The sequence below is a fragment of the Emys orbicularis genome, chromosome 1, assembly GCF_028017835.1.
Source record: "Emys orbicularis isolate rEmyOrb1 chromosome 1, rEmyOrb1.hap1, whole genome shotgun sequence".
Taxonomy (NCBI): Eukaryota; Metazoa; Chordata; order Testudines; family Emydidae; genus Emys; species Emys orbicularis.
In genome coordinates this window covers 91,573,598-91,598,767 of record NC_088683.1, presented here as the reverse complement: position 1 = coordinate 91,598,767, position 25,170 = coordinate 91,573,598, and the positions used below count along the sequence as shown (strand labels likewise).

Genomic DNA, 25,170 nt, shown 5'->3' with positions numbered 1-25,170 from the left:
GGATTCTTCCGTCCTAAGTGCAGGACTCTGCACTTGTCCTTGTTGAACCTCATCAGATTTCTTTTGGCCCAATCCTCTAAATTTGTCTAGATCCCTCTGTATGCTAGCCCTACCCTCCAGCATATCTACCACTCCTCCCAGTTTAGTGTCATCTGCAAATTTGCTGAGGGTGCAATCCACACCATCCTCCAAATTATTAGTGAAGATATTGAACAAAACCGGCCCCAGGACCGACCCTTGGGGCACTCCGCTTGATACCAGCTGCCAACTAGACATGGAGCCATTGATCACTACCTGTTGAGCCTGACAAACTAGCCAGCTTTCTATCCACCTTATAGTCCATTCATCCAGCCCATACTTCTTTAACTTGCTGGCAAGAATACTGTGGGAGACCGTATCCAAAGCTTTGCTAAAGTCAAGGAATAACACATCCACTGCTTTCCCCTCATCCACAGTGCCAGTTATCTCGTCATAGAAGGCAATTAGGTTAGTCAGTCATGACTTGCCCTTGGTGAATCCAGGCTGACTGTTCCTTATCACTTTCCTCTCCTCTAAGTGCTTCAGAATTGATTCCTCAAGGACCTGCTCCGTAAATAAACCCATTCACAACCAATTGCCCTAGTCAATGGGTGCCATCAAGATTCTAAGCCACCATTACTGGCCCACACTTTGCATAATTACAATAGGACCTCAGAGTTACACTTCATATTTCTAGCTTCAGATACAAGAATGATACATACATACAAATAGGAGGAATATATTCAGTAGGTTATAACCTTTGTTTTGATACCTTACAAGAGACCTTTTGCATAAAGCATATTCCAGTTGTCATATTCATACTCATAAGCATATTTCCATAAAACATATGGAGTGCAACATCACAATATGAATCTATTGCAGCAATAAGTACAAAGTCAAATGCAAGGGAACAGTTTATTTTAAGAAAAAGATTACATACAGAACACTGAGTTTCACGCAGGTATTTTCAGCTGGAGCCGTTGTGTTAAAATGCAATTCAGCATTCAGCTTACATTTGCATGTAACCTCCACCTGCCCTACCCCAACCACTTAGAGTCAAGTGGTGCTTGAGGCTCCGCAGCTGCCAAAACAGGTCATCTTAAGAGTGTCAGTTCTTCAGTGCAGCCACTTTTCCCATAGCTGAACAGGTTCCTATCTGCAGTGGTTTGCTGTTTGTAAAAAAAAAAGTTTTGGTCCAGGTAATTCGCCTTCTTCTCTTCCATGTAGTTTGTTCCTCTACGGTTAACACTGGATTTCATAACACATCTGGTTCTTTCTTATCAGTGCTGCTCAGTTTAAGATTTCTGAGCAAGTAAGGTTGTTAGTTTGATCTTCCCATCCATTGAGGCAGTGAGGCAGGTCCCACAATCCATGGCTGTGCACCAGTCCACGGTGACCACTGGGGCTCTGTGTCCTCCCAGGGAGAGGCAGCTCTCCAGGATCTTCTCGTCGCTGTTCAGCTGCGACAGGGGTTGGGAAGACAGATCACAAGAACTTATTAAAGCATGTTTCTGCAGCAGAAGCAGCTTGCTCAAATGGGAATCTAAAGCCTGACATAACCTAGGAGCCCCAATAGGCCTATGTCCTTCAGTTGTGTTAGGGACAAGTTTGGGCTTTAGATAGCAGATATGTGGAGGAGGGAAAAGGTCATTTTTCTTCCTTATCACAATTTAAAGAGGCACCCAGTAAAAGAAAATTCATACCAGATCCAGCAAAAGCTTGCACAGAGCACATCAGGTAGAGCAAAGGGGCAAAATTAGTCAGCAAAATGCAACTTCGGTTGTGACTTTGGCACTAAGCTACCCTGGGCCTGTAGAAGTCTGTATCCCATCCAACACAGATCGGATTCTTCCTAGGCATTTACAGAAAGGAAAACTGCTTCAAATGGGGCTTTTGTAACAAAACAATCTACCTGCTGTGCACCACTGCTAGTGTGTATGCACCACAACATCAGACTCACCAGCGAGCCCAGCCTGAGCTACAAGTTGGTGGTGGCCCTTTACTGGCTCAAAGCACTAACGGATTCTCGCAAAAGGCTGCAATTCCAGCCTCTGGATAAGGAAGCTTGTTTGTATCAGTTCCAACAACCCCCATTGTTTTTCATACCCTTACCTTGTAGATGATGCCCCCAGTGGAGGAACAGGTCAGCATGTAGTTTCCCTCAGCATCAAAAGCAAAAAGCCTTCCTCGCGGGACCTGGACTTGCTTATACCCACTGTACCCTGAGAGGACGAAGGGGCCTGTGGCATCCATGGGAAGGACGTACTCTGACACTTTTGAGCCACTTTTGTGAATATTCCACTGAATAAACTAGGACAGCAAAAGAGGGGATAAATGTCTCCAGTGAAATAGATTCATGCTAGAGGTATCACAGAGTTCAGTAATATTCATAGAGATTAAGACCAGAAAGAAACATTATGATCTAATCTGATCTGCATAACACAGCCCATAGAATCTGACCCAGTCATCCCTTTATCAAGCCCCTAATTTTTGTCTGAGCTGGAGCCGATCTTGTAAAACGACACCCAAGTGATGGGGAATCCAGCCCATCCCTAGGGTAAGTTGTCTCAATAGGTTATTGCCATCACTGGAACCTGCCTCTCCCCCGGGCCGTGCTGCCACAACGGAGATCCAAGCAGATGCTCTAAGCGGAGCCCTCCATTATACAGGGTGCTCTCTGCAGAGGACCCCTGGCTCTGGAACTCGCTCCGCATCGGTCAGGCACCCCGCCAATGTGTCGCCCTTCAGGGCATGTTACAAGGCTTATCTTGATGAAGGTTCTCGGGCAGGAGAATGCTGCTTCAGGCCTGAGTTTGAGGCATGGTCCATTTTCTCTTAGTTTTAGGTTAAACTAGCCATTGCTGTTCTATGGTCCAGGCTGTTGCTGGCCTCTATTTATGGTTATTAGTGGCTTTAAATAATGGTTGGACGCACTCAGTTTATGATGGCACCTTAGGCCTGGGCAGCCAATATCTTTAGTCTCATAAATCCAAATACAGTGACTAAGCGACTTCCCAGCTTCGGGCCTCCCCGGGGTTAGCCATCCCAAGAGTCACCTGACTTGCTTGGACATTTAACATATACACTGAAAGGAAGATGGGGTTTGGTTGGTTGTCTTAGCAGCACAGCGACAGGCATCAGCGCTTGTCCATCATTGACCCAGTCTCAATTAAAGGAGTATTCCAAGGGGCGGTTTGCGGGGGGAATAGGAGCTCTCCACGCTGGGGAAGACATTCAGGTTTAGTGTAGGAAGATACTGAAATCCGATTTTAAGATCCTTGGGGCAAGGGCTATGTTATACCTCTTTACAGCACCTGGCACACTGCATGCATTCAATACACAGTGGGGTGAACAACTCTTCACCCTCCTCTTCTTTCCAGTTGATCAACTACTCCCTCCTCAAACCAATCATCACTAACTCCTTATTACAATACTTGCATCACAGCGCTTGCACCCACCAGGAACTGCTCCCAGTGTGCATCAGAGGTAAGCGTTCCCCCCCCCTTGAACCTCCTTCTCCCTTGTGGATTGGCCTGCCTGCCAAGATAGAGAAACGGCCCCAGGGATGGAATTGTCAATACACAATAAAGAGCCCGTCCACTCTAGCTGTGCAGGAAGGAACAGCACGCAGTGCAAAGACAACACAGCTGATGAGCAGGGAGAACATGTCACTACCACACCAGTCTAGGATCTCGCTACCTTCTCCTCGCTGTGAGGTCGCGCAGAGCCTACCTTCCCATCTTCTCCTATGCTGTAAACTGTGTTTTCATCATAGCTGAATTCGACAGAGTAGACCTCCCCATCATGCGCCGTCCAGCTCAGAGCACACTCATGCTGCTGCATATCTGAGGGGAGAGCAATCACTGAACAGTCACTGTGCACAGAGGTGGGAAACAGAGAAAGGGCTCTTAAAACTGAAGGCAGGGTGTCTTGTGCCTTCCCTCCGCCCACCATGCAGTCCCCCATTCTCCAGCCATGCCAATTTCCCTTCTACCCACCCCACCCCACCTCCAGGATCCCTCACATGTATTGTTCTTCTATTATCCACAAAGCCCTGTATCCAAGCACACTTCTTCTGGCTTTACAGGGTGTACACCCATTGCTCAGAGCATCACCAGATGAAGGGAGAGGCTGCCAATGGCAGCCCAATGGCTTCTCTGGGCAATCCCATCCAGCAGTACAACATGCCAGGACAGACCACCCCACAGAGCGTTATTTAGGAAAACAGGATAGCATTTTCCCCGGCAATCTTCTTAAGCGGGAAGACACTAGGTTTAGCACAGAACGTAGTGGTCTTAAATGCCTCCCTTCAGCTAGAGGAAGGTTCTGCCCTGGAGCGTGGAGGGGAAGTGGAACACGTAGAAAGGTAGAACTACCTCTTGTGGAGGGATGAGGCGCAATGAGGAAAGCTGTGGAGAAGGCTGCAGCCTACCATAACAGCCCACCTGGCTGTCTACACAAATTTGTCACTAGATCAAGGACACTTGAGAGCATCAGATGCAATTTTGCCTTCCTTTTTAACCTCCAAACTCATTTGGACAGGGAAGGAAGATTGTGCATGCCAACGGCCTGATGCAGGGCCACACTGAGCCAGAGAACAAGTGACCTCCCTCAGAGAGGCCACAGTGCGTTTAAAAGGACCGAGTGCCATCGTCTTCTGAACAGTCATTTCAGTCATTCTAGGATCCCCATTTCTGCCTAGCATTAGCATGGTCTCTCAGCACATCAGTCTGAAGGCTTTGCAAGGGAAGTGCAAGTCCAATGCTGACAGAGGACAGAACACTGAGCAGGGTGGGGGAGTTCCATTCACAGGTATAGGCTAAAGCATACGGAGAGAATGAGCTGGGAACAGCTGACGGGAAGGGGAGAGAACAGCTCGGCTGGCAGTCCTCATCTTTGGACCAGATGGTCATGCCCTACTCCAGAGCCTGGGCTCACACCAATGTGATTTTGGTGCTGTGTTAGGGGTAACTGCACTGCTTGAAGTGTCACTCTCCAGATGAGAGATTAAGCTGAGCTTCCTCCTGTTCTTAGGGGCAGGAGGGGAAGGAGAAGGATTCTACGACATTTCAAGGAGCATCCAACTTCCCCCACTAAAAACTGGTTCTAATAAATCATGCTTGCCCTGAGCAATAGCTCTCAGACAAGGGGCTGCCACATCTGCCTTTAGTCACGACACTACCCACATGTACCTCATCGTGCTGAGGAGTACTCTGGGGACAGTTCAGCTAGGAAAGGCTGGAGAAACTTGTCATCCGAGACCCCTGCTTACCAAAGAGACGAATTATTCCATCTGCTGCTCCAGTGACCAACAGGTTGCCGTTGTGGTTAAAGGCTGTGCAGTTTGTGGCAATGGGCTCTGGTTCAAGAGAAAACTGGAGCTAAAAGATAAAGTCACCATTAGTGGATTTCACTCTGTGCTTATGTCCTTACAAACCTCTTCCATGGGGCAGATACCACCCAGGTATCAAGTTTGTTTAGCCAGACTTCAGAGTGACAGCCCCCCCTCCACAATCTGGTATCCCACCCCCACACTTTCACCCTACCTTTGCACCCCATGACCACCTCTAACTGCACCCCAGGATGGTAGCTGCATTTCGTCAGGACATGTTAGTTGACAGAACCAACTGTTCAGCTTGGCTGAGTCAGAGCTTTCTTGGTCATGGCTCCAAGACTGTGGAACCAACTTCTGCCAGTTATTAGACAGGGTCTGAGCATAGCCTGCTCAGACTGGTCATTGGGGCAGGATGACAGGGCCCATGATTCCCCTTTGAGTCTTACCCTTCCATATAAAAAGCTAGGAAGCAGACAAGCCAGGAGAGCTATATCCCCTCTGGGAAGCTTCCCTTACACAAATACGTCAATAAAAGCATCCAGATGCTACAGGCACTTTAGAAATAAAAGGAATAATGCGTTGTATGTTGATCCCTTTATGTTCAGCCTGACAACCAACACAACCAGCCAAGGCTGTGGCACTGAGCGTTCACAAGACTGTGGTTTGCTGAGCTACCTCAGCACCAGTGCTAAGTGGAGAACGTGAACCTTGAACATGTCCCTCACATGCTAACCAGGCAGCACAGGGGGTGGCAGGAGCAACCTGACTCTGCTAATTATACCTCAGACTGGGACAATGGAGGCTGGAGAAAGCAACATTCAACCATATAAGCCCTCGCAAGGGCTGGGGAAAAGAAGAAAACAAGGGGCTGGGGTATTCTGAAGGAACCCTCAAAAATAAGCCTGGTTACCCAGTTGTGGTTTTATTTGGGAAGTGCAGGAGAGTGAGATTGCTAATTAAAGAGGGGGCTAGGAGAAAAAACGCTTCCTTGTTCTTAGTGAGCAGATTCGAGGAGTGAAGACACAAGACAATACCTGCTGCTTCATGGTTTTAGTGTCCCACAGAAGCAGCTTCCCTGGAACTTGGTTCATGCCTCTCCCTCCAGTATCAGCGGCTGCGAGGTCCAGCTGGGTGATCAGGCTTGGCGCTGCAGCGGAACAGACAAAGGAGGCACCACTTGGGCTGCACGCAAGTGAGAGGATCCTGAAATACACAGCACCCACAGTCAGCTTAGTTCCTCTGGATAAGAAACCCAGAGAGGGAGCCTGGAGTGGGCACCATTCCTAGCTCTCCCCCTCACCCAGGTAGAAATCCCCCCCAGAAAGGCTGCTTTGGCAAGGCCTTCAGAGCAGCAGCAGGCGGCCATGCAGGGTTAGGACCTATGTGTCTCATGACCACCTGACATGGCAACCACACCACGCCCCCAACCCAAGACAATTCTTGCTGCTAACAAAAACAATCTGTGCTGAGGGGGTTTGGTGCTGCTAGCCAGAACGCACACACATTAACGTGCCTTCAGCAGCATCTGCTCACCCACTGGAGGAGGGGGTTATTTCCGTGTTGGGACAGAACTTGATGTTGTGCATAAAGAACATAATTAGTCATGGCAGAATGGGGTGGCCACCAGGGTTAGTACTAGTTAAAGGAAATTCATACTGGACTAATTAAAAATAGCACAAAAGATGTCGGACTTCTCAATTTAGGGATATTAAAGCCCACTAACACACTTTGGATTACAATAAGTGTCCTGCTTGTCTGCTGCTAGACTAGACCACATGTAGAGTTGATTTGTCACTTCAATGCTGTGTCCATCTTCTCGGCAAACATCTATGTGATGGCTCTGAGACTTAATAAGCATCCTGGAAAAAACTCTACAGAGGACTAGAAGCAGGTTGCTATCAAGAAGTAGTGTGCAATCAATCATCATCAACAATTCCTGTTACACAAGGCAGTTGTTTCACACAGGACCAGACAGAGACTGCCTTCGGAAATAGGGGCTGGGTAACAGAGTCATACGAATGCAGGAAAAACTTTGAAAGCCCATCTACTCTTCCACACACTGAGGAATGCAAGAGATTTTCAGGATTACCTGGGCATGTCTTCATCAATGTTAATTTCACAGAGATTCTTCTTGGCTTCGGTATCATAGAGACGAACTGTCCCAACCCCGCTGCCCAGCAACAGCTTGAAATCAAGCATGAGGGAAAGAAAGAGAAAGTAAGGAACGGAGGATGATGGCTCTGTCCCTGAGCCACCACACCACATGGGAAGTCTTCTCTTTAGAACATTCACTTCTGACTACATATCAATCCATCAGAAAGTATCCTATCCCCTTGTGGATGTCCACAGGGGACTGGCTATAGTCCAAGGGAGTTTACTCTTAGAAAGCCCCTAAAGCGTGGTGTCAGTGAGAGGGGTAAGTTTGTGGCCACTTAGGAAACAGGACTAGGTTAGGACCCTGGGGAGGAACAAGTCATCTTCCAGAAGCAGGATATACATTGCAGGGTGAAGTGTGGGGAGGAAGAAGAAATGATGTCAGATTAAGAATAGAGATCTGGCGTTGAGGAAAAAAGTCATGGAGCCAACAGAATGAGTATTCATCCTTCTTGGGGGAGAGCTAGGGAGACAGGGATGCCTCCTTTTGTTCAGAGGAAGGAGAAATATCAATGTAAATGGGCCAAATACACACACACACACACACACACACACACACACACACCAGCAATATTAATGCATCTGTCCCTACTTTTATTAAGAAAAAACAACAATCATTCGGGCTTTGGACTTCCATCTTCTCATGCCGCTGAATCCCACTGGATGTCAACCCATTACTTTTAAAAATCCTCAGACCACAATATCAGTTAAGGAATAAGCAGTAGAGACTTCTAAGCGAGAAAGATTGCATTTGCATGAAAAGTCTCAGTAAGAACAAGGGAAGTGAAACACCCAAACAGCAGAACTAGCTTTAATTGGACAGCATTTCAGACCTAGCAGCGAGACATTAGCTACTCTTTAATAAGAACAAACTTTCCTCTGTCACAGGACCATTTCCCAACCACTTTGCCCAACTGGGATGATGTAAAATACCATTACTGTGTCCCATAGAATCACAGACAATAAAAGTTATTCAGGTAAATGGACTGCACAGAAATTAAGCCTTGTCCTATTATCCAGTAGGATAAGGAGTAGTGCTCTTCACTTCCACAGGGCCTTTCTTCTGAAAGTCTCCAACCATTTAATGAAAATTAAATAAGCTTTAGCGTCCCTGTGAGAAAGCTGTTATCCACCCAACTCTGGAAAGGGGATAACTGAATTGGCCAAGGCCACACAGCAAGTCAGGAAACAGGAGCAGGCACCCCAACTTCCAGTCCTTTGGTCCACCTACTAAAGCAGGCAGCATTGAATTTCTGCTCAGTTGTTCCAGATACACTCCCACTCTCCCCTCTGTTTCAGCTCCTAGAGGTTTCTGATCTTCATCCCCTAAATTTACAACTCCCTTCCACTGTCAGATTCCAAGAACAGAAGGGACATTTGTGATCATCTCCTCTGACCTCCTATATAACTCAGGCCAGAGAACTGCCCCAAAATAATTCCTAGAGCAGATCTTTTAGGAGAACATCCAATCTTGATTTAAAAACTGTCAGTGATGGAGAATTCACCTTGGTAAATTCTTCCAATGGTTAATTACTCTCAGCATTAAAAATGTACACCATATTTCCAGTCTGAATTGGTTCATATTATACCTTTCACTGCTACATTGAAGAGCCCATTATTAAATATCCCCCCCCCCCATGATTACAGTCCATAAGTACCTACAAGTTACCCTTTAACCTTTTCTTTGAGTCTATTTAGCTTAACAAAGACCACAATCACTATAAGGCATGTTTTCTAAGATTCCTATAATTCTCGTGGCTCTTCTCTGAGCCCCCTCCAATTTATCAACATCCTTCTTGAATCATCAGCAACAGAATGGGACACAATATTCCAGCTGTGGTTACACCAGTGCCAGATACAGAGGTAGAACAACCTCTTTACTCCTACTTGAGATTCCCTTGTCTATGCACTGCAGGATCGCATTAGCCCTTTTGGTCACAGTGTTACAGTCAGAGCTCGCATTCAGCTGAATAGACCACAAGCCCCAAATCCTTTTCAGAGTCACTGCTTCCAAGGACAGAGTCCCCAATCCTGTAATTATGGCTACATTCTTTGTTCCTATATGTATACGTTGACATGTGACATTATCCTGATTTTATTTTGGAGTTCAGTTAGCATGGATACCATACAATATACAGCAGAACATGTCCATGGATGCGTAACCCCTATTTGTTAGGCATCAGTAGCAACTCCGTAGTACACAAGTAGATGTGCTACTCACCAGCCTGTCCCGTTTGGTTGCCCATTCTAAAGAGAGCAGTGGAGATTTGGAAATAGATGAAGCTTTGGTCTGCATCATGGGATTAAAAGACCACACCTTGATGACCCCGTCTACGTCCAAGCTGGCCACCCTCCGCCCAGAGCAATCCACCCTATGCACAGAAGAAAACATCAACGAGCATTCTCCTTCCTACGCTCATGGTTAGTTATGCCTCCCTCTAAACACAGTTCAACAGTCTTCCTTTGCTAGAGCGACCTGCACCAATTTAACTGAAGGTGCTGAGATACCAGGTGCAGTACAAGAATGTGGACAGAATTTCAAAGCGTAATGCCCTTTAATGACACCCTCCTGCTTTCCCATGGATTTCATTCTCCTGTGCATCACTGGCATTCCCCAGGAACAGAGGCACTGACACTATGCCAGCCACCTCAAAATGCTACCTTGGAGTAGCTCCTATACCCCCTCCCAAGGAGCTGATGATCCTATCACACCTCCACTGCATGAAAAGTGCCCCCACTACCTGCAGTGCATGATGGAGGAGTGGTGCTCTCCGTATTCTTCCTGGCTCAGGACAATGAACGGCTGCTCCTGTCTGACACCTCCAGCCTCTGTGCTGAATGCGGAAGCTTTTGTGAGGGTTTCCGATTGCTCAATATGCAGTTCAGGTGAGGTTTCTGCCTCTGTAGCACCAGTCTCAGTCTTTTTCTCCACACTCTGCCCCTAAAGCAAGGAAAGAACCCTATATAAAAGTATAGCCAGGCAGCAGTACTGGGTTAAGCGACTCACATCCATCCTGACAAACTAGAGAACCAAGGAGCTGCACTACTAGAGGCACAGTTGCTGGTCAGTGGCTAAAATCCTTTTGCAAGAACTAGAAGGTTCTTTTGGAGAGAACAGCATTATTATAGTCACAGCATGTGCCTCTGGTGCTTTTCTACAACTGCCCTTGAGAAAAGAGCATATCACACGGCGTGTGTCAGGGAGCTTTTACAAAAAGGGTTTGGAGTTCTAGTTTTAAACTGATATTTTTCTAGTGAAAGCCTGTCAAAGTTGCAGATTAACCAGACAAGTTTGTGAAGGTTTTAAACACCAATGTAGATATGTCACCTCATGTTCCTCTTCATGTCCAGTTCTACCCAGCTCAGTTTTTATTAGTTATCCAGATCATTGTTATATTTGGATTCATTATTGTATGCAGGTTCTAATCAAGATTCCAGCTACACGATGGGAACACACGGGCACAATACAAACACTTAAAGCCAAAGAACCTATAATCTAAGTTGACAAGACCGAGAGAGGGAAGGAGAAAGAATATTATGCCCATTTTACAGACAGGGAATGGAAGCATGGCGATTCAATAATCCACCTATATTCACACAAGACGTCTGTGGCAGTCAGGAACTGAACAAAGGTATCCAGAGTCCCACAAGACCATCCCTCCTCTCATGACAAGAGATGGAAAGCAGAAGAGCTGGAGATACCTGGAGACAGCATCTTGTTACAGCATTATCTGGAGAGGTCAAGATATTCAAAAGTGTAATTGGGGATTTTTTTTTGCATTTATACTATTGGCCTGCTTTGGGCAACAGGAGAGAATCAAATCCCATCTGCAGTCATGTGGTTGCAAAGAGTTTCAGAAGCCTCAGAACGTCACCCTTGTTCATGTTAGTTAGCCTGTGAAAAAACAGCATCACCTTTCCTTTTTACCCAAGCGTGTCAAGAACACATTATACCTAAAGCAACCAGCTTCCTGAGAGCTGAACAAAGCCAGGGAAAATAGGAAGGCCAGAGAAAACTTGTTGAGAAGCCAGCGGAGGTGCACCCAGTACTGCCAGGTTCGCATTGTGATCTGGATGATCTGGCAGTGCCACCTCACCCAATCAAGTGCCACCTGGAAGGACTGATAAGCACCGCTGTCCCTACCATGTCTTCATAAGGGCCCTCAAGTCAGGGTCTCAGAGATAAGCAAATATAAGAAGCTGCTGTCATGTCCCTTTTACAGTAGAGTTTGCACCAATAACACAAGGCTGTTTTATGTGGCACTACTGACCTACAGGTTTTCTAAAGCCTAAAATGTAGCTTTTCACTGAGTGGCTCCTGTTCTGCAACCTGCCTACCCACAGCAAATCCGCTCTTCTATACAAGAGATGTTGCTAATTCTTACAAGTAAGTATCAGAGGGGTAGCCGTGTTAGTCTGGATCTGTAAAAGCAGCAAAGAGTCCTGTGGCACCTTATAGACAAACAGACGTATTGGAGCATGAGCTTTGCATGCATCCGACGAAGTGGGTATTCACCCAAGAAAGCTCATGCTCCAATATGTCTGTTTGTCTATAAGGTGCCACAGGACTCTTTGCTGCTCTTACAGGTAAGGCCTCAAGCCTCTGCATTTCTGCCCAGGAAAACTTGTCAAACTGTTCTCCACAGCCCAGGCTGTTACAGTGAAGAAAGAGTTGTCACTGGAATCAGAGCTGCTAGCTTCTCTGGGACAGCCCCATTTTTTATAGATAGGGATTTTAATTCTGGCTGACAGCTGGTCACCAGCTTGTACTGAGGTCTTGTCACTAGGTATCACTGCTGATAAAGTGAGATCAGAACTAAACATCATGCATTTGAAGATGCAGAGCTGGGGCCCACTGAAGATGGTGGGGACAGGGGAAGAGGGGGGAGACAGGAGAGACCACTCTAACTCCTGCTTTACACCCAGATCCCTCCTCTATTCTGCTAGGAATCTGCAGAAATACCCTAAGAATGGGAAAAGAGTAACCGATTAGCTAGAATAACTGACCTTTCATACAGCTGAGCAGCATTAGAATATCAGGCTAGGGATTTTACAAAAAACGTGCATCTGCCTTACTAAGTTCTACTGCACTGTACAATGCCAAGACCACCTGCGATATCGCCAAATACCTGGGAAGTTACTTTTGATAAAAGCTCCTTTCTTTCCTTCCCATGATCCTGCAGACGCCTCTGACGCTGCGGTACTGAGCTAGGCTCACTTGCTGTCAGCCCAGTGAAGTGACTCTTTACATCCTTGCAGCCTGTTGCCACCTCCTTTCCTTTGGTGCTCTGGAAGGCAAAGAGAAGATCTGTAAAACCTGAGCCCTGTTAATACCTGTGCCAGACCTTTGAACAAAAAGCAAAACAGAAGGCAAAATACCAGCTGCTCTCAGACTAGAGCAGCTGGTATTTTGCAGCACTAGAATGACTGCCATTCAGTCCCGGGATCCAGATGAGAACAAGATGGTAGATAGTAGGAGGGGTTTTCCAGGTTCAAGGATAAGCCAATAGCAGAGGTGGCACAGGTTAGCTCCTTGGCTATTCAAGCATCATCTTACAATGAACCCACTGGAGAATTACCTGATGGTTTGATGGTTCTTTCTTCCCTAACAATATCCCACCAGCCTGTGTTGGGGAGACTCCAGTCGTCACAGCTGGTCTAGAAGGGCCCTTCTTACCCTGAGAGAGCAGAGAGGACAGGAAGCCCCCTCGGGATTGAAGGGAGTGTGCGGTGCTCCTCTGGCTGCGTGTCATATCACTGGTTTAAAAAAATAAAAATAAGAGACACCTGAAAGGGGTGTAACTAGAGCACCAACCTGGAAAGAGATCCAATAACCAAGGAGTGGAGACTACATTGCTTCTAGTTTCCAAAACACAGAGATTAATTCCCCAGTGACTGAACCACCCTGTGCTAAAATCACGTTTTAAAAACAAAAACAAAACAAAAAACAAACACTCACAGTGTCAACACTCTCAGCCCATGGGAATTCATTCAGAATTCAGCCAACAAACTAAAGCTGCCTTTCAAAGACCCTGGGAGGCACTGTGCTCATGTCAGGCTTTTACGGAGGTGTTTTCAGGGCTGGGGGAACCTTTAAGAAGATTCCAATCAGGTACTTAAGAGAGACTCTTGGAAACACTAAGGCTAAAGTTTTCAGAAGTACCCACTAATCTTGGATTCCCAATGTGAGACGTCAGTGGGCCTTCCCAGCAGTGCTGAGCACCCCCAATTCCAACTGACTTCACCAATAATATTAATAAATAGCTCTCATGGCCAAATTCATGTTCCTAGGACAATCTTGTAAAATGTAAACATGCAAACTGAATTCAAGTTTGAAGACTCGGCCTCACCAAAAAAGAGTTTAATTCAATACACGCCAGCCAGCTAGACAATCTTGCAACATCACTTGCATAGCCATAATCTCCACTAGGGCTTACTGGTTTCAGACTGGGCAACAGGCACACACTTTAAAATAGCATTTCTGGAGCCAGCTCATTGGTCTGGTGGTTCTGAGTGTCATTCTGCAGCTCAGAAGAGAGCCTTTTGCTCACGTGAACAAGTGCTGCGAGAACTGTAAGGTCACCCCTTTGCAGCAGGGAAGTGTCTTAAGAACACAAGAACAGCTATATTGGGTCACACTAAAGGTCCATCTAGCCCAGTATCCAGTCTTCCAACTGTGGCCAATGCCAGGTGCTTCAGAGGGAATGAACAGAACAGGTAATCATCAAGTGATCCATCCTCTGAAGCCCATTCCCAGCTAGGGACAACATCCCTGCCCATCTTGGCTATTAGCCATTGATGGACCTATCCTCAATGACCTTATCTAGTTCTTTTTTGAATTCTGTTATAGTCTTGGCCTTCACAACATCCTCTGGCAAGGAATTCCACAGGTTGACTGTGCGTTGTGTGAAGCAATACGTCCTTTTGTTTATTTTAAACCTGCTGCCTATTAATTTCATTGGGTCACCCCTAGTTCTTGTGTTATGAGGAGAAAAAAAAAACCCACTACTTCTTGCTCAACAGCAACCTAAGTCACTTAGGAACAGCATTCATATTATAGGCAGGTGCCAAAGCGTGTCCCCAGCTAGCGAGATACGTAGATGTGAGGCAGAAACTCCACCCCTCAGAGACTACAGTCATGGTCCAAAACAACATAGTATCACTGAGGTAAGATGTGGTTTTGGACCATGACTATAGAAAAGTCATTTTTATAATTTAAGGGCAGAATGGCTGCTGGCATGGGAATATCAGAGCTCTGACAGGGACTCAGGATAATGGGCCCCCACCAAAAGGGAAGAACAGGAGAGACAATCCATTGCCTCACACAATTCATTTCTGAGAGATGAAATCCTACCCAAGCGGGATTCTATATGAAATCTCATCATTCCACATGCTAGGTGCATAAAGGAGGGAAAGGGCTCTCATCACAGCACCAAAGCACAAACAAAAGTTTAAGAGGCTGTCATCCCCTGCAGCTGCCTGACCCTAGCGAGACACTCACAGCTCACAGTCCCCCAGTCGATCCATGTTGGACACATAAGCAGGCAGTCTGTGGTGGACAACTGACTCCTCCTCCTCCTGCTGCAGCTCCTCTTTCTTCATTCGGTAGGTCTCAGCCTGCAAGGCAAAGAGCTACAACAAGGGAACAGAGCGGAGTTAGTTGAGGTTTCACTGGATTCCCCTCCATGTCAATGACAAGCAACATCAACACCATGTGCCATTTCTTAGCCCAGCAGCGCTAGTCCAACAATTCTAGTAGGTTGTGAAAAAAAGTGGAGTTGTTCTGACTGGCTCAATGTTGAATAATTATTCAGAGCAGCAGAGAACAATCAATGATTTGTGTGCATGAAATCACTGCCTGCTAAAAGCCCTCACTTTTCTCCACAAGCAGCTGTTCTAGTGTCACTTTCCCCTCTGCCAGCAAGAACTATGAAAGCAAACTAGCTAGAGCGAGCCAGTACTTCACGAGGCTTCTGGTTTTTCAGGTAGAAGAGGGACATAGATAAGAATCATATTTAATTTCTCACCTATTAGTAACATCCTAAGTGACTGAAAATGAAGGGATCTTAGGAGTCTAGTTTTCTTAACATACTGTTCACTTATCGTATGTCACTCAGCTTGGACAGTGAAATCAGAGTGATCCAGATTCACTTCTTGCTCCCCATAGATTTCAAAGGAAAGCTGCCACTTATTCACAAAAAATGAAAATTAATTCTTAAAATTTTTTTTTTTTTTAAAGCTGTCTCCTTTCTAATTTGAACTAATATCCCAAGCCAGAAAGAAGGGGGGGGGGGGGAAAAAAAAAAGGAGTATGGTTTTACTAAGTACAATTTGAAAGTTGACACTACTTCAATCTACAAACAAAGCCAAGTAACATGGCAAGGATAAAAGACAGCTTCAGTTTGGCTGACAAAAAAAGTGCAAGATAGTATGAATTTTTAGATATCAAATTGGAAAAACACCTCTATTACTCCCTGCACATGCACTAGCCATCTTCATAAATTCCTAACAGTAAAGGTTTTCAGCCCTTGTACTGTGCATAGTCACAGGCCTTCCTTTCCCCAGTAATGGCAGATAAACAGCAGTGTCAAAAACGACAATGTTTGGCATCCTTCGGAATCTTAGGACAAGCAAACAATACAGTAGATCAGCTTCCAGTAAAACAGGATATGCATATCAGGAAGTGGAACATCTGATCATAAAGCTTTTGTGAGGCAGAGGGTAAAGTTTGGAGCTTAAACTCCTAGACAGTGTTCCTTTAAAAACTAATTTTATTTAGCACATTTGGGGAACTAGACTACACTAAAATCTTGCAACACAAGAAAGGTTTAACTTAAGGTGTGATTTTAAACCAGTTTAGTGGAACTGGTGCAAAAGGCTATGTGGACACTTACTTCAGTTTTGCTTAAATTGACTGGGAACAGGTTTAAGCTAACCCAAAATAAGGCTAGGTCTACACTACCCGCCTGAATCGGTGGGTAGAAATCAATCTCTCGGGGATCGAATTATCGCGTCTCGTCGGGACGCGACAATTGATCCCCGAATCGACGCTCTTACTCCACCAGCGGAGGTGGGAGTAAGCGCCGTCGACGCGGAGCCGCGGAGGTCGATTTTGCCGCCGTCCTCACAGCGGGGTAAGTCGGCTCTGATACGTCGAATTCAGCTACGCTATTCGCGTAGCTGAATTTGCGTATCTTAAATCGACCCCCCCCGTAGTGAAGACCTGCCCTCAGACATTCTTAAGCCAAAACAACAGTACTCACATAAGGGCTTGCAATGGTTTAACAAAACTAATTTAAAAAAAAAAAAAAAAAGTAAATCTGGTGCAACTTTCTCAGATAGACAAAGCCTGAATAAATCTTTTGAAAGCCAGAATCTTGTCAACAAGAAGCAAAGTTAAACTGAAGCGATGGTAGAACAAAAGCAGCAAGAGTCCATTAACCCACCTCAAAAGAATACATTTAAGTGTCTGATTTTGGCATCCTGTTAAATACAATACACACACACCCCCCTCTGACCTTTTGACGCAAAATATCATTTTCTTCCTGTACGAGAGCGCTCCTCTGACATTCGGCATCAAAGTTCAAGATTACTGGGACAGGTAATGAAGGTTAAAGAGAAACCCAAGACAACAGTATTTGCACATCCTATTTAGCCAAGACATTTCCACATAAGTTAATGCACAGAACTCGTGTGGGTTTTGCCTGATAGGCAAGTGGTAGACAGAGCAAGTGTGCTAGTCCTTAGAGCAAACATGGATAGCTAGGGGCATGGGTAAAATCATGGATTGTTAATGGGTTTGTGGCCTATTCAACTACACCTACTTTGTACTTCTGCAAAATGTACTTCTCCATCTGGGGATCTGCAAGTGTTTTTTAAAAAAAAAAACTAAAGAATTAATCTCACAAAACCTATGCAAAGTAATAGTATTATTATTCCCATTTCTTGATGGGAAACGGAGAGCCACTGAGGTTAAGTGACTTTCACTCACTCAGACAAGTGTATGGCAGAGCTAGAAAAAGAAGCCAGCTCTTCCAACTCTGGCACAAGGCAAGCCTTCTCATCACTCTATGAAGGGGGATTGGGACTGTAGCTTGTGAACTGTGTTTACTTTCTCTCCCATGATGCTTAGCTTTTCCAGACAATATAGCGAGGCTGTGCCTAGACCAAGATCCAATAGGCATTTCTAGTTTTGTTATGGGCAAAGACCAACTCTTTGTACATCTATTCATTTGTTCAGGGTCTTAATCCCATGCACACAGGCCCTAACATCTTGTAGGAGTTTCAGTGGTCTCTTTCCAGACTGAGGGTGTCTCCTGGAACAGTATAAAGAGCTGTTTTCCAAAACCAAAGATGGTCTTGATTTAAATGTGGTTGAAATAGTCCTAAAATGATGGCCAAGAGTCGTTTTTAATAGAACCCCTCAGTCCTGCAGCCTCTTCTCCATCCCCTCACAGAACTGTTATGCAAAGAGACACACTGTTAATATAAAAAGAACAGGAGTACTTGTGGCACCTTAGAGACTAACAAATTTATTTGAGCATAAGCTTTCGTGGGCTAAAACCCACTTCATCGGACGCATGCAGTGGAAAATACAGTAGGAAGATATATATACACACACACACAGAGGACATGAAAAAATGGGTGTTGCCATACTAACTATAACAAGAGTAATCAGTTAAGGTGGGCTATTATCAGCAGGAGAAAAAAAACTTTTTGTAGTGATAATCAGGATGGCCCATTTCCAACAATTGACAAGAAGGTGTGAGTAACAGTAGGGGGAAAAAAATTAGCCTGGGGAAATAGGAATTTGTTTCCCCTACTGTTACTCACAGGTGCCACAAGTACTCCTAGTTAGTCTCTAAGGTGCCACAAGTACTCTTCGTTCTTTTTGCTGATACAGACTAACACGGCTACAGCTCTGAAAACTGTTAATATACAAATTGGAAGGTGACTTACAAGAACAAGCATGTAACATCTCAACTATCATTTTTTCCTTCCGTGTAAAACTGCCCTCAGCCTGATGACATGACAGTCTTCTTCACACTGGAAAAAGAGTGGATGGAACTCCCCAAAAAACCAAAGCCACATGAGCAGAGGGTTGTACATCCTCCCAATGAGCCATCATGAATCACCTTGCAGCAATGCCAACCTCTGCTAGTCCAGAAAATGATGGAAAGGGCTCAAGAACAAAACCTGCATCTCACAGTAGTTCTGTGGTCACTACACCCCCAGCCACTAACACTGGGCTAAACTCAGCTCTGACTAAGTGGGAGTTACTTATGCGAGGGCCAAGTTTGGCCCTGTAAGTATAACACTAGTCTTCAATATAAAATCATTTTGTTTAATGAACTATCAATTCTCTCTCCAACATCCATTGATGATCACCAAAGATATGGATTTATTATTGAGCCGCCAATCTTAGCAACTGTCTTAAGACAGCATTTAAAGAATTCTATGCCATTAGATTCTTGGCAGTGTTGCTGTAATAAGCAGAACATCACTTTTACCCAGTTGAGGGGGTACGAGACTTAGCTACATAACGGCAAGTATTCTTCTGAAACTAAAAGGATATGCATGCACTGAAATAAGACGCTAAGAAAGTTGTGCAGAGATACGATGAATGTGTCTGCCCACTGTCGTGAGAAATATGTGGCAAAGGCAGGGTTTGAATCTGGGGTGGGGAGGAAGGGCAAAACAAACCAATCCTTCCACTCCACTTGGTTCTGGAGTTCTGAGGCCTGCTTGAGAAAGAACTCCTGTGCCTTGTCGTTCCGGTTTGTCTGAAACATATGAAGCAAAATGTGACTTCAGTTTTACCTCCTTCTACTACAAGAAATCCAAAATATAGTTACCCTGAGCTCAGAACAGAGAGCAAAACCATACACCAGTCACACCATCAAATGGAGCAGTGGAAAGGCAACTCAAGTTAACACAAACAAAATGGAAACTATCATGTCTAAAGAATCCCAAATCTATACACTAAAAAAAATGCACTGAATCAGATCTCCTTTGTTACAATCACTAAGGTCTTGCCTACACATGGTTGGGTTTATACCCGTTTAATTAAATTGATTTGAGTTAAACCAGTGCAGCTTGCGTGTTTAGACAAGATCTAACGGCTTAAGCCCCTAGGGCAAGGAAGGGCATGTCCCGAGTTACTCAATACCTATACCTACAATTGATGGAACCCAAAGAGAATCCCATCCAGTGCTCTTTCACCAGAAGGATGGTGCCATAACATGTGTCCAGAGCAGGAGATTGGAGTGGGAGAGAACAGGTCTCCTGAAGACTTTGTTGATGGTTCTGAAATCCCCCACCCTCCCATCATCCATTTAGCCTACTGACAAGGTTCCTCATGAGCAAGTGATGTAAAGTTCCTGGTGTTGTCAAATGGAGTCACAGGGGAAGCGTCACTTGTAACCTAAATCCATGAAAAAAGCACCCAGATACTATAGTGATGGGTGCCACAGAGATGCTTGTAATAAATAAAGCCAACCCTTCTACACACTGACTGTCTCGTTACTGACCTCACTCAACCCCTCCACACCTAGAGCCAAAACACCAGGGCCTCTGAGTTATCAGGTCAACTATGGTAATTACTCTTTTTATTTGCATGAACACAATTTAAGCAGAATCTTGAAAACAAATGGACTAATATGTACCTGAACAGTGTAGACGAGGTAGTACCGGAATAAACTGGTTTTCAGCTTGTTCACCGTAGGCCGGTATACATCCTCCAAACGACTGAAAAGGCGCCGGTCGAGATAATTCCAGTAATCCCGAAGGGCAGCCAGATCATAACTCTGAACAAACTGCTGCAGCTGTTCCACTATTTTATCCACCTGATGAAGGAAATGGGGAACCAAAAAAGTCCGTTTGTTAGTTTCAGTCATGTGACAGTTCCACTTACACAAGAATAGATACACAGCTTGATGCTTGAGGTTTAACTACAAAAGTACGGTTGGAATCAAAGCATTTTTTGCATTAGCTATTTAAGCCAGTAAACAGATAAATGTTTTCAATTCTATAGTAACATTCTCCCATCTACAGTATCTTTCAATTGCAGAGGGGGTAAAAGGAATACTGCCAATCTTTGGGACAAAGTTCAAATTTTGTAAACACATGCTTTTATAAAACCTATGGCCATCAGAAATGTTTCCACACTTTTTAAAATTTCATTGATAATGTTTTTAAACAAAAATATTGCCCTATAGTTTGAAATACAAAAACCTGAAAATGAAACTAACTTTATTTATCCAAGACAAGGAAAATGCAAAAAGTGAACAAAAAGCATCGTATCAAGTAAACTATATTTTTAACCTTCTTTCACTTTTAAATCACCTAGCACAAAGGTTCCCAAGCTGTGGGGCATGTCCACCTGGGGGGGCGCAGAAGAATGTTCAGGGAGCTCGGAGGGAGCACCACCCAGCCCCGCTCTGTTCCCAGCTCTGCTCCGGCCCCAGCCTGGGCCCCTAGCCCTGACCTCGGCTCTGCTTCCAGCCTCGGATAGATCGCATTACTAACATAACATAAGAACATAAGAACATAAGAAAGGCTGTACTGGGTCAGACCAAAGGTCCATCTAGCCCAGTATCTGTCTACCGACAGTGGCCAATGCCAGGTGCCCCAGAGGGAGTGAACCTAACAGGCAATGATCAAGTGATCTCTCTCCTGCCATCCATCTCCATCCTCTGACGAACAGAGGCTAGGGACACCATTCTTACCCATCCTGGCTAATAGCCATTTATGGACTTAGCCACCATGAATTTATCCAGTCCCCTTTTAAACATTGTTATAGTCCTAGCCTTCACAACCTCCTCAGGTAAGGAGTTCCACAACTGGTAAGGGGTGGGGCGCAACGGAAAAAGTTTGGGGACCACTGACAGCATATTAGCAACATAGGCACAGAAGCTCATTTGTTTACAACATAGGAGCCTTATGTTGACAGTCCCTTTTAAATTGCTTCTGACACTTGAATGGTGTGGAACAATGATGTAGGACCAGGATTTCAGTGTGCTAATTTCTGATGGCCAACATGAGATTAAAAAAAGATTCTATGCTGGTTACAAAAACACAATAACTGAACCTGCTTAAACTCTTGTTTACTTTTCACGAGCAGATATTATCACTTTACTTTTTGCACTTTTTTTTTTTAGCAGCTGGACAGTGACACTTCAATCACAGTTGCTTGCTGGTCCTTATGCTTGGATTTCACCTACTGCAGGAGGTTTTAATTTTATTCAATAACTTTATTATACATGGCTATACAGTTGGTTGCAGAGAAAGTTGGTCATCTATAAAAATATCTAGATTTAGGACCTAGAACAAGGTTGCAGTGTCACTTATGCCTCAGGCAAACAAAGATAGACACTCACTGGCATTCACAGAAACCGAGTATGTTTAGTCCTGTGGATCACAGTAAAACTGTATCCAATACTGTGTTTTCAGAGATAAGTTCTGTATAAGTATCTATATTGTCTATCTAATGCTTAAAGCTTCCAAACTGTCCATATAAAATAATCATAATTTGTTAAAACGTCATGAACAAGAATGGCTTAAGTCAAAGTTGTTGATTCTCCTCCAGATCTTTCTGCCCATCTCGATTACATGGAAGGTTTGCATAGCAGGTGGCTGGACTCAATGACCCAGGAGGTCCCTTCCAATCCTATGTCCCCTGTCATATTAGTACCGTCTCCAACCACAGCTCACTATGAAGCTATGAGCGCACTATGAACATAAACAGCTCATAAACAGATGATAAAGTGATGGGGGGAAAGTGGGGCATATATTCATTACCTGCATGCAAATCAAATTATCTAGATTACAAAGCATTTATTGGGAACCGCAGATTGTCTTCCAATTGCAATACAAGTATCATCATCATAACAACGGCATTTCTATAGCACCTGTCACAGAAGAATATTGCGTTCTGCAAAGGGTTAGTGCACTGCAATATAGGCAGACATCTACAGCTTTCTAGGAAACTCAGCTCCTATCTGCCCAACAAGGCTTTGGCCACAGCAATCCATAAATCTGACACCTCCAGTCTAGATTATTGTAATGTACTGTGTCCGGGAATGAATGTCAACAATAAAGAGGCCACACCATGGACGAAATGTGGCTGCCCACCTCCTCAGTGAGACAGAGCACCACTGGCTTGCCAGCTTCAGACTCTGATCCCGCCGCTTGCTCCCAATTCACTCCTGTTGCAGTACAAAGCCTTGGTCTTTAAAATCCTTAAAAGATCAGGACCTAGGTACATAAGCAACCATATTTCCACCTGTGACCTGCTAAAACAGTTACCTCTCTCTGGAACAACAGAGTTTACAAAACCCCCAGCTGAACCACACGGTAGCTGGAGATAAAGTGTTCTCAGAAGAGAGGAATAAGCTATAGGAATAAGCTTCCAAAGGAAGTCAGACTAATCTAGAATCCAGTGACCTTCAGGATACACTGCAAGACCCACCTCTTTAAGGAGACTAGAAAGACAGATGGGTGAGGTAACGCCCGTTATTGGACCAGCTTCTGTGTGTGAGAGGGCTTGTCTACACTTACAGCGCTGCAGCTGCACCTCTGTAGTGCTTAGTGAAGATGCTATGCCAATGGGAGAGTTTCTCTCATCGGCGTAGGAACTCCAGCTCCCCCGAGTACCTAGGGTGATGGGAGAAGCCCAACATAGCATTGGCTACACCAGGGTTAGGTTGCTATAAATATGTCACTTAGTGTGGATTTTCCATAGCTCTGAGTGGCACAGTTATACCAACATAATTTGCTAGCATAGACCAAGCCAGACAAAAGCTTTTGCACTTACATAGAGCTCTTCTTCAGGTCTGGGAAACATACTCAGGCCATGTCTACACTAGCAATCTTACAGTGGCACTGCTGTACCAATGTAGCTGTGCCGCTGTAAGATCTCCCATGTAGCCACTCTATGCCAACAGGACAGAGCTCTCCCATCGACATAATTAAACCACCCCCAACGAGTAGCAATAGCTATGTTGGTGGGAGAGCGTCTCCCGCTGACATAGCGTGTCCATACCGGCACTTTTGTTGGTGTAACTTAGGTCATTCAGGGGAGTGTTTTTTTCACACCCCTGAGCGACATAAGTTATAGCGATGGAAGTGCTAGTGTAGATGTAGCCTTAAGCCTTGTCTACACTCCCACTTTACAGCACTGCAACTTTCTCGCTCAGGGGTGTGAAAAAACACCCCCGAGTACTGCACGTTTCGGTGCTGTAAAGTGGCAGTGTAGACAGTGCACCAGCGCCGGTAGCCACTCCCCTCGTGGGGGTGGTTTTTTTACAGCGCTGAGAGTGGTCTCTCCCAGTGCTGGTGCCGCAACTACCCAGCCACGTTAAAGCGCTGCCGTGGTTTTGCTAGAAAAGACATACCCTTAGAGTGTCACTGCTAAATACACAGCTGGAACAGAATTTGGCGTAAGTAATTAACACATATTTCAAGGAACCATTCAAGGTGAAGTTAACACCCCTTCAGTCATCCCTCTTTAAGGAAGCATTTCCACTAAAATCAGCATTATGATAAAAGAAGTTACTCCCTAAGCAGAGCCTCTACCAGGGAGTGAAGAAGAGTAGAAGACTCCACCAAGTCCATTAGGGATCTCATTGTATTGATTTATGCATCTTTAGCATCTCAGGGAAGTACTCGGGCACTGCAGTGATGGATGCTAAAAACTCTAAAATAGATAATGATCTCCCAACACTAAATTCCCCAAATGCCACAATCCCACAGTAGCAGCAAACTGCCATGGGTCTGGCCTACCCATTACTCATGTAACCCACCTTGTGGTAGGTCACAGGGACACCCATTCCCACACTCGCATTCCCTGCTGTCCCTGACACACCCACACCTTGCACCCATCACAGAGGGTACATGGCTAAGACACTGTTATTTATTACAAAGCATTTAACCTCACACCAAACCGAGAGGGCACGCTGGGTGTCCCACATTCAGGAGCTAACGTTCCGCCCCCGCCTACCTGCCCCCCGGCGCCGGCCCCATTCCCTCCCCAGCGCCCCCAGCCCCCGCCCAGGCGGCCTCACCCGGAAGCCCTTCTCCCTGTCCGCCTTGATCTCCGCATCCAGCTGCTTCAGGGCGCCGGTGAAGCCGCGGAACAGCAGATACTCCCGCACCAACTCGTCCGTGCGCTCGGCCGCCGCCGCCATCAGGCCCCTGAGCCGCCCAGGCAGCCGGGTAGCGGCGCAGAGGAACCTGCCCAGGCTGCAGCGAGCCGGCAGCTCCGGACTACACGGCCCGGCCCCGCCCCTCCCCGGGTAGCCACGCCTCCTCCCTTACACCCGCCCCTTGTCTCGCCCCGTCCCCTCCCATTCAAGTTCCGCCCACCTATTTCTCGTCTTGTCACATGCCTTCTTCTCCCTGAGCATCCTGGCGGGAGGGGCTGGTGGCTGAGCCAAAAGCTGGCACCGGGCGACAGGATGTGTCACCTGATAACTGCCCTGTTCAGTTCTTTCCCAGACGCTGTGAGATGACAGGATACTGGGCTGGAGGGACCATTGGTCTCTGACCCAGTCTGGCCAGTCTTATGTACAGCCCCAAGGGATAGTTCCATGGAACCAAAGAGCAAAATCAATCATTTATGCTTAGACACTTGACATCCCTCATGAGTAAGAGTACCTTTTAGT

General features: G+C 45.6%; 1 protein-coding gene across 1 annotated transcript; it reads right to left on the bottom strand.

Moving 5' to 3' along the window:
- Positions 1–919: 919 nt before the first annotated feature.
- On the bottom strand, positions 920–24,693 carry WDR91 (WD repeat domain 91). The gene is made up of 15 exons (XM_065411618.1): positions 24,571–24,693; positions 20,173–20,352; positions 19,083–19,290; positions 17,026–17,108; positions 15,009–15,139; positions 13,087–13,264; positions 12,637–12,795; positions 10,249–10,448; positions 9,729–9,879; positions 7,443–7,537; positions 6,388–6,556; positions 5,291–5,399; positions 3,751–3,863; positions 2,131–2,328; positions 920–1,478 (listed from the first exon to the last, which is right to left on the bottom strand). The coding sequence occupies exons 1-15, from the start codon at positions 24,691–24,693 to the stop codon at positions 1,314–1,316; spliced, it is 2,262 nt and encodes a 753-aa protein (XP_065267690.1). The 3' UTR covers positions 920–1,313.
- Between the last annotated feature and the right edge of the window lie 477 nt (positions 24,694–25,170).